The 14,270-nt window shown below is 42.7% G+C and overlaps 1 protein-coding gene across 3 annotated transcripts in view; it reads right to left on the reverse strand.

Annotated features, from left to right (window-relative positions):
* The window catches only part of SLC39A8 (solute carrier family 39 member 8), a 239,167-nt gene that overhangs the window by 111,139 nt on the left and 113,758 nt on the right, over window positions 1–14,270 (reverse strand). For all 3 annotated transcript variants that reach the window (XM_085636066.1, XM_085636075.1, XM_085636058.1), the window contains exons 4-6: window positions 8,456–8,625; window positions 6,880–7,002; window positions 3,689–3,853 (exon numbers count right to left, since the gene is read on the reverse strand). In XM_085636066.1, coding sequence (XP_085492192.1) covers window positions 3,689–3,853; window positions 6,880–7,002; window positions 8,456–8,625 — 458 coding nt within the window. The remainder of the gene's footprint in view (window positions 1–3,688; window positions 3,854–6,879; window positions 7,003–8,455; window positions 8,626–14,270) is intronic.

A 14,270-nucleotide genomic window follows, 5' to 3' on the forward strand; every position in this document is an offset into this window, starting at 1 on the left:
TTCAGCCGAAACCTTACGTTTATGTATCTGTGTTAAAGATTTGTCACAGAAGACAGATATGTGTGGTCAATTGAGTTCAGGCTCGGTACTGAAAGATATAGTTTGACCCTGGACTTTGAACAATTTAACTCCCATCTTGCTCTCCTCACCTTCGCCAACAATAGTTCTTTTAATTCGGCTTTAGAAATGGAACTACATACAAACGGATCATCAAATAGATTTGCAAGACCGATGGTGCAAAAGCTATTCTTGACAAATTGAAGCCACTTCACTTTAGGTACACCGTCAAGGTTTAAGGTGTCTCTCAAAATTTATTGTGTAAGCTTCAGGCCTTCCCTTCTCCACACCGAGTGGCACAAAAGTGGTGGAGCAATACGAATCTGGTCCAAAATGAAAGGAACATCCAATTCAAGGTGGCAATTAAAGGATGAGCAGGCTTTGGGGAGGCCTAAGAAGCGCTTCCAAAAGCAATCCTCAATTTGTTGTATGACGGGAGTGCTGGCGGTTCCCCATATTGCTGCCCCGTCTGTAGCAACAGATGTTATTTTTGCTTCATAAACTGTTTTTATTACATCAATTGGCTTTGTCCCAAGCCTTTTTATGAATCTAAATAGGGCTCCTACACTTCTTTCCATCAATATCCCCATATTATCCACCATATTTAGACCAAGTCTTTTTAGAGTCAAAGAGTATCCCTAGGTAGCAAAAGGAGTCCACTACCTCCAATTTCCTCCCTTCTATATTCCATCTTGGGATTATTTTGGCCTCTCTCCTGCTACAAGCAAGAATGATTTGGCTTCATTTGAGTTGTAGGTTATTCATGAATCTTGTATACGCAACTTTGACACTTGCTCCCAATTGAAAGTTATCGCTTATTAAATGTAATAAGGTAACCCAATGTTATCCTATGGGAGAGACAGGCCTTGCAGTGCTGAAAAACAAATTAAAGAGTTTTCCACTTCCAGGACATGGAAAAGCTAAAAGTACATGTCCAACATTGTACACACAATGCACCCTGCCCTTGGTCTGTCCAGGGCCTACCTTAGGGGTGACTCATATTTATTAATAAAGGAAGGCTTGGACCTGGAAAAAGGTTTATTTTACCAGGTCAAATGGCAGTATAGACTGCACACACAGGCTCTGCAAGGGCAGGCCTAAGTCATGTTACTTAAGTGGGTGGCACAAGCAGTGCTGCAGGCCCACTTCCAGCATTTAATTTCTAGGTCCTGAGCACATGTAGTGCACTTTATTAGGGACTTACTAGTAAATTAAATACGCCAATTGGGTATAAGCCAATTCTACCATTTTTAAGGAGAGAGCACAAGCACTTTAGCACTGGTTAGAAGTGGTAAAAGGCACAGAGTCCCAAAGCCAGCAAAAACGAATTCAGCAAAAGTGGAGGAGAAGGCAAAACGTTTTGGGGTGACCCTGTAGAAAGGGTCATTTACAACACTCTCTAATGCAAAGTCTGTGAAAATTTTAATTTTCTGAAACCAACAGAAGTTTGTTGCAATGCCAATACACACCTTGGCTTTCGTCACACTTCAAAGTTTGCAGACATTTGACCTTTCAGTCTTTGTAAAAACACTAATCAGTAAAGCAGAATCTTTTGAACTTTTGGCTCACAAGACACAAGCCATGATCAATTGTGGCTGTTCATTAGTCACTTAGTCATGGTCGTCAGCCATAACATGCCTATCATGCAAGCTACACTTTGCCCTTCATGAAGTGTTCGAGATCAATTCAGATCTACCCGAGTGAAAAATAAAAGAACCTTGTTTTACAAGAGTGTTAAACTATTTTCAGAGGGTCAGAACATGAAGCTTGGCACCATGCCTTCAGACAATACGTGCTCCCTGTTGTTATTCATCTTCTGTTTCATCCACGAAAATGAAAAGCAGGTTTGGTTTTTGCTGCTGTCCACTGCACCAAGAACATATTGGGCCTGACTCAAAAAACACATCAAAAAACAAAATCTGCTACTGCATGTTTACTCTTACATTTGGAGCAGATTTCTGAGTTTTTAAAGGTTCGCAAAGAATCCTAGGTAACTCTATGATGTTCCTGAGTTTCTTGGAGTGCTCCAAGCAATAAAATAAATGTATGCAGAAATTTTACCGTGTGGCATATTCTGCATATCTAAATGATGAGCATTAGCACAAATAGTTAGTTTCCCAAGAGGCAGAGAAACCTTTCCAGCTATACCTGTGTTAAATTAGGTATTCCCTCCCGTTTCCCGTGTTGGAAATGCACTTTGCCCCCACCTTTGATAGAAGCAGAATGTGATGCCATTTCATAGTGGTACACAAACCGTGCAAGATTTGTGAATACCCCAACACCCTTGAATTTTTGTGTGTGTTCAACTACATGTTCAGTACGACCCAACCAGATAGGTCGCCAGTTCCATCCATATCTACATACTTGTGAATGCAACAATCTTGACATACAGACCGAAGTACACAATTCATAAAGAGGACTTTGCAAATTGTGGAGAGACCTGTATCTAATCCTATTTTTAGTGCGCACACAAAGCAGATTTTGATTGGAACAAACACAAAAATCAGCCCTGTATGCAAACCAAAGTGCTGGGCTACTTTGCCTGTTTGAAATCGTGAAACTGCTCATGTTTGAGCGGCCTGTACTTTCCTGGACCACATAACAGCCCAGAGAGGCACAAGATGTTCCTCACTATTCTGATATCAATTTGTGCAGCTTAATTTAAAGGGCAAAAGTCCAGCAATGTTGATTCAGTGAGTCAGAATGTGGAGTTAGGGTCAGATGTAATAAGCATTTGAATGGCTGCAAATGCTCTATACTGGCATTTCGGCCATTAACATGCTTCTTCTATGTACTGATCACTTTTTAGGAGCCAATAAAGGTTTTCCGACTCCTAAAATGGGATTGCAAATGGATACTGATTCAGTATCTGAAAGAGTCTGTTGTAGGCATCAAATGGAAATTGTTTCTAATGTAACAGTGTTTTTGAAACCAAAATATGATTGTGAAACACTGATATTTTACCGACACCTCAAAGGAGGTGGTAATGCATTTACAAAAGGGAAGGAAGGTGTCCTCTGGGCCCCTCCTCCTTTGTAAATGTAAAACAACACATTCCTAAAATGTAGGCAGAGGTTAATGGAACCCCAGTGAACTCTTAAATAAAATAAAAATAAGTAAACTTTGCTTGATCACAGCCTTTGGGTAATACAACAACGATATAAGAATCAATGGGAGAGGAAGGGAAAAGTAACTAAGGAGAACTAAGACTCCCCTCGGATGAAGCATGTCACCAACCAGGTTGGTGAGTGAGGGCTTTCTTAGAAACCTAGTGGGTCTCTCTCTATATTCTTAAAAACCTAACAGTTTTTTCTACATGCTTGCTCTTCGTTTACTTTTGTGGTACACTCCTTTGTTGATTTGACTAATACAAAAACGAGGCACAGATGTTTGGAAAGCTCAGGCCATAAAATAATATACATAAAACAGAGATCTCGTATATGGAACCTTGCGATACCCCCTGTATTGACTGTCGGATACTATGCCATGTTGTCGAGTTTGTTCAATAAAAAGATTTATAAAAAAAAAAAACTGGGATCTCAGTGCAGATTCCAAAAAACTACCTCAATAACAAACTTGAAAAATCACGTAAATGACACCTTCCTTCAACAGACACGAACAAGGATGGTACCTGAGTTGTGATGATGCTGATATTGTCTACGTCCATGCTGCTGCTCACTCGCGTAACAGCTGGATTTGCATAATATGTGATTCCATTTTTTACTTTTGCTGCTTCGTGTTCACCTTGGGTTTTTGGCTTGGCAAGCTGGTCGATGTCCATGTGGCTATGGGGATTCTATAAAAAAAATATTAATGAATATATATATATATATATATTTTTTTTTTAATGGCCTTTTGTCCTAAGACAACAGTACAAAAAAGACACATGTGTTTGTTGAATTATTTTTGCCAGTTGCTTCACACCACAACTAGACCTTCAGCAGACCCTATACGATCACGTGAATGTAGTTGCAAATACACCATATCCATGTACATTCCCCCCTCTAGGGAAAGTAAGATGACTTTTTCATGGAAATCAATACGAGGTGTACGGTGGTATTCATAACATTTTAAAAACATTTAAGACAAGCAAATGATTAATGTCGGTAAAATATGAATGACGCCAAAAATTTCAGTAGTTAACTTATATTATTACAAACCTGGGGCCTGATGTACTATTATTCCAGTCGCAAAAAATGGTTGCTATTTGAGCACGTACTTGTGCAGTTTTTTTTTTTTTTAATTTTCCATTTTGAAAAACTTTAAGGGGAGAGGGCAGTAGTCCCTAGGACCACTGTTTGCCAGGGCTGTACACCATCCCTTCCTCTTAGCAAATCAGTTACCATCCCAACCCAGGCGTCAGTAACTCATTACTGGTTTCAGATTGCAGTCATAAACAATTGATACAATCCTTCCTTAATCGGGAATAGGGGGGAGAAGCCTCTTTCATGCCTCTTCCTATTTGTGATTCAGAAAGGCCTGCAAAAGTCCTTTTATGAGTCAGAAAACAGTATTACGATTTGTAAAAAGGAGTTTGTATATACAGCAAAGGCCTTGTGTGGCCCCATACCCTGTGATTTTGAGAATCGCAGGGTTGTGTAATTGCAAAATGGCTTTCTATATCAGACTTGAGAGGTGGCTTTTTAGTGTGTGAAAAGTCACACAAGTTTAGACATGGGGCATTCGAAGCACACAAGGTTGCTCCCATTCAATATGAGGCTTTAGTTGCAATTGGAGCTAAGGCCTGGAAACAAGCTGGATTCCGGCCTGGAGCGTCATGAATGAATATATTTTACTGGGGTCTGACCTCAGGCATTGGGGTCCACGTCACTTTATTGTTGCCTGTTCATTGGGAACCAACTGTGCTCTTCCACTTTAGAGTAACTTTACTACTATTCACAAAATTCGAGTGTAAGTTACCTTTGTGAATGACCCCTGAAGATTGTAAATAGCCATCAGAGCCTTCAATTTGGTGGAGACGTGTCAGGTACACTTTTAGAGAAATTTACACTTGGATTTTGTAAATAGCCAAAAAGTAGTTACCTTACTCAAAAAGTAAAAATAAAAAATGTAAATACAATATTTGTAAAGCGAACAGCTACCTGGAGGTATCCCAGCGCTGGGGGCCATCGGGAAGATTAAGCGAGCTATTGCCCAGAGTCACAGAGTGCTGGGCTGACCTGCCACCAGTGCCAGGGATCGAACCGTGAGCTCCAGCATCCAGCGTCAGGCACCCTGGCCGCAGCGCCACACCTCTTCCCTATGTGTATCAGGTCAATAGCCTCCTTGCCAGTTCCCTCACTATTCCTAGTCTGCCCTTGGGTTCTACCTTACAGCCGGGGCCTATTCAAACACAATTATGGAATCGTAGCCAGATTTATGAGCAGTCTGTTATAGGCATGCCACTATTTGAAATTGCGCCCAAGGCCAGAAAACTGGTTCCCATCCATTCAAAGGCTTGATCATTGTTATTATTAAAAAGGTGTACAAAGAGTGATCGCTGTGCATGAGGAGAGCTGTCATGGTGTTATTTATGTTGTTATTTATTGCTGTTTCTTTTGTATTGCAATGTTTTACTGTATTTCTTGTGTAAAGTGTTTACTTTCGTATGGTCTTCTTCGTTCCTTCAGCGCGCTGCTCCTGGGTCCTAGATCCTTTGGCTTGTGGCACATAGAGAGCAGTTGCTGGAGTGAAAGGACCATGACAGAATGTTTTCTTGTATGCTGAATATTTGGTGTTTCAACTTGGAATCAACTATACATGTCTATTTTGGATTCCGACTTTACAAGAGCCTTCCCTGCTAAGTATTGTACAGGTTTTTTAAGTCGGCAGAGCAGAAAAATGTTCCCCTGTCCTGTTTTTTACCTCAACCGCCTTTCTGCTGGAACTACGCGCACACTGTGCACAACAGGTAAACAGGGCTGCAATGTGTACCCTGGGCAGTCATTCTGATGGCTAAAGTTGGGTTAGCCCCTTCATAAGTACTCAGCCTCCTTTTGGGGCACTTACCCTCCTGCTATCTTCATCTGCAATGAAAAGAAGCCAGTGATTTGCCTGGTAACTGGGAAATCTTGGATGAAAGAGGAGTCAGATGAAACCAGGGTCTCCCCAAAGCCAGGGGGGGTGTCCTAATTCCACACACTGTCTATTCATTCATGTTTGGATACCACCTTTCTTTAGGTTTTCCAAACATTCGCATATAAAGCTGCGCAGGTGGTTCCAATCCCTGCATCCTACATTTAGGTGCAGCGCAACACACAGGAGGTAAAAGCAGTGGGGCGGGGTGGGCTCGACAGACAACGACGAGGAATAATTACATAAATAAAGAATTTTCCCTCGTCGTCGTCTGTCGAGTCCCCCCACCCTGCCTCACCGCTCTTATCAGTACGGGCCGCTCCTGGTTACGCCTCTAAAAAGGCTCTTTCAACCAATTGCATTGTAAAAAGTGTGAACAGTGGGCTGTCAAAGGTAAGGAATTGGGATTTTCACACACTGTAGGTCTGATTAAAAAACAGCTTGGAAACTGGGTTGATGTGACATTATTATACAAAAGTTGGCTGAAGTCAGGTCATCCCACTCATTTTGCTGAAAATAGCCCTAGTATTGACTGTCATTTACATTTTAGGCATCAGAAACATCATCTCACATTGTTAGATTCCATACTGTAAAGAAAAAGGCATGCATCTGCCAGATGACCATTCTGATGCATGCACTACATATCTCAGAAAGTAATATTAAGAAGCCGGATTTAAACATCTTTAGCCTGCCACCAAAATCAAGTGCACATAATCAAAATCACGAGAAAGTACAAGAGAACTGTACCTGTCCGTAGGCGTTCAATATCATTTTCAGAATCCTTTCAATGAAGAAAAGAATGTAAAATCCCCCGAACACAGATACTGCTTTATCGATGTAATTATCTTCTTTGGGATCGAATCCCAGGGCCTGCAAGAGAAGGCATTGTGGGTCAGGTTAGTCATGTCCGAGGAAAGAAGCGCATTGGCTGGGTTTCTGCATTGATGCACACAGCAGATAAACAACAAAGCTTGCTTGTCTCTACAGTGAATTCTGCTCTGGTACCGCTTGGATTTTGGCAAAGTGGACCCATTCAGAGCCACGTTAATGGACTTTATTTTGAAGGCCAAGGGAGCAGGCCGTTTACAGCCACGCTCTCTCTGTGCCATCCAGGAACTGTCTTTGAATCGTGCCCTGGTGCCCACAGGTACATTCCTGTAACAGGCAGTCAGTCCAGGTCAGCGTGTTGTGCTTTTTTGTCCTCATGTGCCCAGTTCGGTCAAGCCATGGTATGAGGATAGGTGGCTAATACTCATCGTTAAGAACTTATCAGGAATTATATCAACCCATAACTCTTTCAAGCCCAAAAAACGTACAATTAGCACATGCATCCCAATGCTGAGGGCATGCAAGCCAACCAGGCTGTCAGAATCCAACCTATGGTCGGCATAGGCTCTCAGCCGAAGCTTTCTCGCATCAGATCACTGACAGGCTAGTCGGGAGGGGCGATACCGTTAGCACATGTTGTTCTAATAGCATTATGTACAAAGAAGCCGGTCAATGGCTTTATTGTCCGTATCCTCTATAAGAGTCCTTGGCCGCGACTCATCCTAACGAGTCATGTTACAGTCAATAGCTAATGTTATTGACCATCTTAGTGGGCAATGTCACTATGTATACTAAAGAGTCGGGTAAGATTGCTGTAGTCCTTTTCTGCCTAAGAGAGGCAAAGATGCACATGCTGAAGACCAGGACACATCACATTTCTTTCAGGATTGGTAACTACTGATGGCCTACTTTTCCGATACAGTGAAATGTGAATATGGAAAGAGTAGTTTCAAAGCTGGCTACAGCACTGATCGGGGATAGGCCAGTGGCAGCTCCTCGGCTATGGCGGAGGAGCGTTGCCCCCTGCTGAAACAATGGGTAAAATAATATGATATTAAAACCAATTTGATAATAAAAACAATGATAATAAACCCGCCAAGCATATTGCTGCCTCTGACTGCCCCGTCACCTCCAGGGAACGGCGGCTCCCTGGCGGCGTCAGTGATCCCAGGGGGTTCAACCACCCAAGTCGTAATGGGACGGTCAGACTGCTGGTGCGGCAGTGGCCGGACCGCCATCACCACACCACCGCGGGTGTGGCAGTCCGAGAACCGCCAGACTTTGGCCCTTTGTGTTTTGAATAACTTTATTTGCAAATGATGAGCAGATCTAACCACAATTTCAGGAATGCAACAGTGATTTTCATGGAAAAGCTGTGGACCTCCAGAACATGCTTCTATACATACGAGGGGAGCATCCTCTACCCCCAGACAGCATATTATCTGATAATATAAGGATTATAATCATAATTATTTGAAACAAATAAATTCACTACCTCTGGTATAAGCTGGAAAATTGCATTCGACAATAGAGTCCCAATGGCCAAGCCAACGAAATAGGTCAACACTTTGGGGAAATATGGCTTCTTTAGCACAGGAGTGATGAACAGCCCGAAGAGTGAGGGCAGACTGATGACAGTCACGGAGAGGAACCCGAACCCCCAAACTGTGCACAAAGAGAAAACCACAGGTCAGCCAAAAGTATGCATTTTTTTCACTTGAATCTGTAAAAAGCAATAAGAGACAGAATAGGTCCCTGAAAAATCATTAAAACATATGATGACATGTTATAAAAAAATGGTTTTTATCCATATTGATTTTCTTAATTTAAAGATTATTATCCTGTATATTTGTATAGTACAGAACACGCTGCAAACTGCATACAATTGTTGATGCACAAACAGAAATCTGCAATTATTGTGTAACTAAACTGGTGCTTTGCGATTAATTATTCTGTAACTAAACTGGTGCTTTGCGATTATCAAACACGTATAACATTTACAAAAAATACATTTTAAATCTGCAATAATGATTTTCAAGCAGTGCTTTAAATGGGCCGGTACTCACAGGTACTGAGTACCGGCACTTCTTGTTTTTACCAAGCTGAGTACCGGCACTTTTCCAGTGGCAATGAGAGTACCAGTACTCCGATTGATTAGGTGGGCGCTGGGCCGATACCTGAGGGCCAGCTGTGGCCCGTTTATTTGGCAGCATGTTTGCCGTTTTGGCGTCTGTCTGTATCCTTCAGCTGAACGGGCTGCTGGCAGCTTGCCGCAGGGCAAGGGGGCCTCTGCTCCCGAAGCTCTCATTGTCCTCAACCGCCCCCTGCCGGGCCTCCATGCTGGGTCGTCTTGTTAGTGTATTGGACATCGGCTGCCAGGGGCATAGTGATGCGTGCAGCCTGAATGGGGGGGAGGTTAGAGAGCCTGCATAAGTGACCATGCCATTTAACCGCTTGGCCTCCCACAGAGGCCTGACTCACTTGCTCCTGCAATTCCACCCCCACCCCTGTCCACCTGCTGGGACATTGGCAGGGATAAGGTGGTGGATATGGCCTACCCGGCTTGCCTGGAACCCGGGTGAGGTGGGAGGAGGTCTACTGACCTGCCCATCAGAGGCCAATATTGTGTTTCCCCTGACCTCTGCCCTACTAGACTCTGCACATACTCACGACCCTGCAGAGTTCACTGCCTGCCACTGCAAGCTCTCCGGCCGTGTGGCCTTCTGTCGAGGGAAGAGGAAGGAGAATGGGGTGAAAGAAGGTGAAGAGTTAGAGGGCAGAGATAGAAGAAGCAGAGGAGAGTTTAAAGGGGAAACAAATAGAGACAGAAGGGGTAAGTGCAGACAGAGATGGGGAAGAGATCGAGACGGCTATGGAGTAACAGAGGCACGGAGATGGCAGATTAGAAATAGTAGAGGATTATAGGATACCTTTGGGGTAAAGAGAGTGGGGTAGCGAGAGAAATTGATACAAATGGGAGAGAAGTAAGTGGGGGAGGGATCGAGAGATTAGAGATGTGAAGATTGATAGAGAGTATTTGTCTGCTTGTTTGTGTGCGTTTGCCTGGTTGTGTGTACGTTTGTGTGTGAGAGAGAAACTAAATCAGAGAGGAAGAGAATCAGGACACTCAGGAGGTATTTGAAAAGGAATGCGCCTAATGTTTGTTATTAATGATGCTATGCCAGTATCTCTAGTCTTGGTGCACATTATTTGCCTGAAAGTGCTAATAGCACTGTTGATGGCTTGACTGCATTCAGGGTTTAGACGCTCTTTCTATTGTTTCCAGAAGTACTTCACACCACCCCTTATTAGCATATGTACCTGTTAATCTGCACATATGGAAAGTTTGAAACAACTGTCAAGGGCAATGCAAGGGAAAAATGAATACATAATGGAAGTGTTTTCTATCATCATGTCTCACCCCGCCTCTAATCCCGCCCACTAGCCACGCCCTTTACTCAATTTAATGAGTACCTGCACTTATTTATTTCCATTTAAAGCCGTTTTCAAGTCTCATCTTTCCACGCAAAAATAGGAGCTGTGTTGTTTCGTTTATCAAGTAAAAATGGATATTTGTAAATTGTGAGCTCAAAGCTTCTAAGGGAGGAGCCTGTTGATATCCTTACTATTAAGGAAGCCGAGTCTCAAAGACATTGCACGGCCTTTCTAATTGCACACACATTGACCTGCAGGAAAACAGACTAAGGCGCAATACTTACGGGTCACACATGAATGATTACCTAACATGCCTGCCCCATCCCTAAGTTTCCGCCACTGTTTATCAGCTTTTTTGGTTTCAATGGTAAAAAATAAACACGCAATTGAATAATGTTTTAAGTATTAAACTATGAAGCAGTAGGCTGCGCTAATGAACTCATTTTAAAGGTATCTAGCAAAATGTTTCAGCATGTATGCTAACATAGTTAGAGTGCTGTGCACTCCATGGAATTTGATGTGAATTTACAAAATCACCAGGGGTGGAAAAGATAGGATACAACCTTTTTGGTTCAAATGTATTATTATTATTTAATTCTTGTAGAGCGCATGGCTACACAGAGGGTTTACCAGCCCTAAGTGACGGCCAGGACAGCTTTGGAAGAGAGCTCAAAATAACCAGGTCTTCAGCTCCTTCTGAGAGGTGAGCAGAGAGGTGCAGCATCGCAGAGATTCCGGAAGCGCGTTCCATAGCTTTGGTCCCAAAAGAGGGAAGGAGTGACCGCCCAGCCCGGTGCGTCTGACTCTAGGAACTTTAACCAGAGATTAATTGCTGAAATGTAGAGTAGGGTCGGTGGTAGGGAGAGGCAAGGTTTTGCAAATACTGAAGTCTGGAATGGGAGTATATTTTGTGCATGTGGCAGAGTGCCTTGAAAGTGATACGCTTCTCCGCGGTGAGACAGTGGAGGTCATGAAGAAGGCCGGATGCAGAGGAGTGTTTAGGAAGCCGGAACAGGAGCCTGGCAGCAGAGTTCTGAACCACTTGAAGGCGCTTGATCACAAACTTGTCCGCTCCTAGATATAAGATGCTATGATATTCTAACCTGGACAGAATCAGAGCATGGATGACGGTTGTTTGAGCAGTGAAGGGAAGTATCCACAGGATCTTTCTAAACTACCTCATAGCAAAACACGAGGAAAACACACGGGAACGACTTGACACCACACTCCTGACCTTGATAACTCAGGGGGGGTGTTTAAATGAGGGTAGAGTTTGAATGATTAAAGCAGTTATTGCCAGTGCGCCCCTAGTGAAGGTAAATCTGCTCATCAGTAGGTTGCTTATTCCAGAAGAATGGAGGTGGTCCACAAAGCATCCCTAAATCTGCTCCCCGGATCACAGGGAAACATCAAGTGTCTGGTCTGAAAGATGAGAGTTCACAGGGTCTCCCGTTCAAAGGTTACCAGTGCGACCAGATAGGCTGCAGTTTTGACTCCCATAAGGCGAAGTGAGGCAGTAGGCTTACAGTGCCTCACCTAAGTAGGTTCAAGTTATAAGGAAAGGCCCCTTAGAAAAAATATGATTTTGCCACAAGAGTCGCTGGGCCTCTCCTGTCTCAAATGACCATTTATGAACCCACTGGCAATCAGTCTCCTTCCAGCGATGTTGCAAAGGTCCCAGGAACCCGAGTGCAAGAAAATGCTATCCCAACCACACCGAATGCTATTTAGGTAGTAAAATACAGCAATAATTAGAGTTGAGTGGACCTCTTAGGTCTCTGGTGCCACTGCAGCTGCTGCGCCATTGATAACTCAGTGCTTAATTTGAGCCAGTGGTTTCTGGTGCTCTGCTCCAACACTCAATTGTTAACACCGGTGCTTGTGACAGTTTGCCACAAGGTGGCACTGTCTGGCCAATTTAGAGGTGACCATAAAAAAGGTAATTATTAATTTGATAAATACATTAAAAATTACTATTATCTGCCATTCAAGCCATTCTTATAGGTTTGGGGGCCTGACATAGTCCAAATTGACATACTTTGAGGAATATGAGGGTCACTAGTTGTGTTGTTACTTTCATTGGCAGCATGGCAGAAGCAACGAGTGGTGCACACTGCTGTGGCCTCCTGACGAGAGCCCTGGCACTTACGTTTTTTACAAATTAGGCACTGTGATAACTACGCCGAGTATAGTATAGCTACTCTGGTTCTCAAATAAATGCAGTTATACCATAATTTCCCAGTCTTCGGTCATGTGTCATCAAATGCCACTTTAGAGAAAAGTTTGTCCAGGCACGTACAAAAGATTGCTTTGCAGCGTAAAGCTACAAAATGCATATTTAGTTTAGAAACTACTGCTGGCTCACTGCTTACTAATACATTTTTCAACGTTTGTGAAGTAGCATTCTAATGGAAATACAATTGTTTTCCTTAACCCTGCTAAGTCTCCGAAGATATCTAATCAGGAAAACCCCTACATTAAAATGATGGCAGGGGAGGCCAACCAGACGTCCTAGAGAAGAGCCAGATAACGGAGGAGGTGGCACAGTGCTGCACTTGGGGGAGGGCGAGATTATAGTTTAAGAAATTAAACCCCAGCACCCGCAGAACACAGGAGCACACACTGTACGGAAAGAGATGGAACAAGGAGATACACCATCAAAGAGCAACAAATATTAAGCCGCTTTACATAAACTGCGCTAAACACCACAATAAAGTAACTGTCACACGTTTGTGTGTTAGTTTTACTACAACTGTAGCAGGAGATACAGGGAATTTATCACTCAGAACATCACATCTCCTATGAGGCAATGACAAAGCGGATAAGTTTAACTTTTGCATTGTGTGGGCACATATATGGAAAGGCACCAATGTACACAGAGACAACATACATACAAACACCTATGCACACACAGACCACACTTGAGGGGACCTTTGCACACGCAGACATCACGCTCAAATTCATCACTGTGGGACCCAAATTTGCATAAGTGGTAAAGATATATCCCAATAGGCTGTTCATGTAATAATGACCACCACAAGCACGTCAGCGAAGGTCCAGTCTAATATATGGGATAAAGTAGCCCCTGCAGTACATTAAAAAGATATTGCAAGTCAATTAGGAGTTCAGTGATGACCATATAGAGGAACAAGGACAAAGGCAGAGTTCCCTTATAAGATCATGGAATTCCACAGGGACTTGCAAGATCCTTATAATATATTTCCAGGGGTATTTTATTACTTATAATACGTGGTCACTCCATCATCTTTATAACAAACCATTTTTAAATCCTTGGTGCATATCTCTTTAATGTGAAAGAGACGCTTGTTTGCAACCATGAATAATAAGAGTAGAATCTCTAGTACCAGATGAAACATCGAAAAAATCAGTTGGAGATTTGTTTCTAAAGATAATAGAATCATTTTAATAAAAGTCTGATCAAAAAAAGAAAAACACTGTAGCTAAGAATTTGCAGGAAGATGCAGAGCTATAATTACCTAAGGCATGTTTTTTTACCATAAATATGTCATTACAGTTGAGCAGCTCTGTCATATTTTTTTATTACGGGGGACTAGGTGCATCACAAGACGCCTGTGATAAGGAAATTAGATTAGAGTTTTTGTTCAGGGAATAAAGGAACCCATGTATTATAAGGAATTAAAGTTAGTAATGCTGCCACTAACACCATCAGGCAGCACAGGCATGGTACCATGATTCAGTTCGAAAAAAACGACCTCCTATCAGGCCCTGCACATATATATATATAAATATATATATATTTTTTTTTGCAGATTGATATAGCGTAAACTCGACCCAAAGGTATTGGAGCGCTTTACATGAGCACTAGTTATGTTACCCAAGGACACATTCATGTT

This window comes from Triturus cristatus, chromosome 2_1 (genome assembly GCF_964204655.1).
Source record: "Triturus cristatus chromosome 2_1, aTriCri1.1, whole genome shotgun sequence".
Taxonomy (NCBI): Eukaryota; Metazoa; Chordata; class Amphibia; order Caudata; family Salamandridae; genus Triturus; species Triturus cristatus.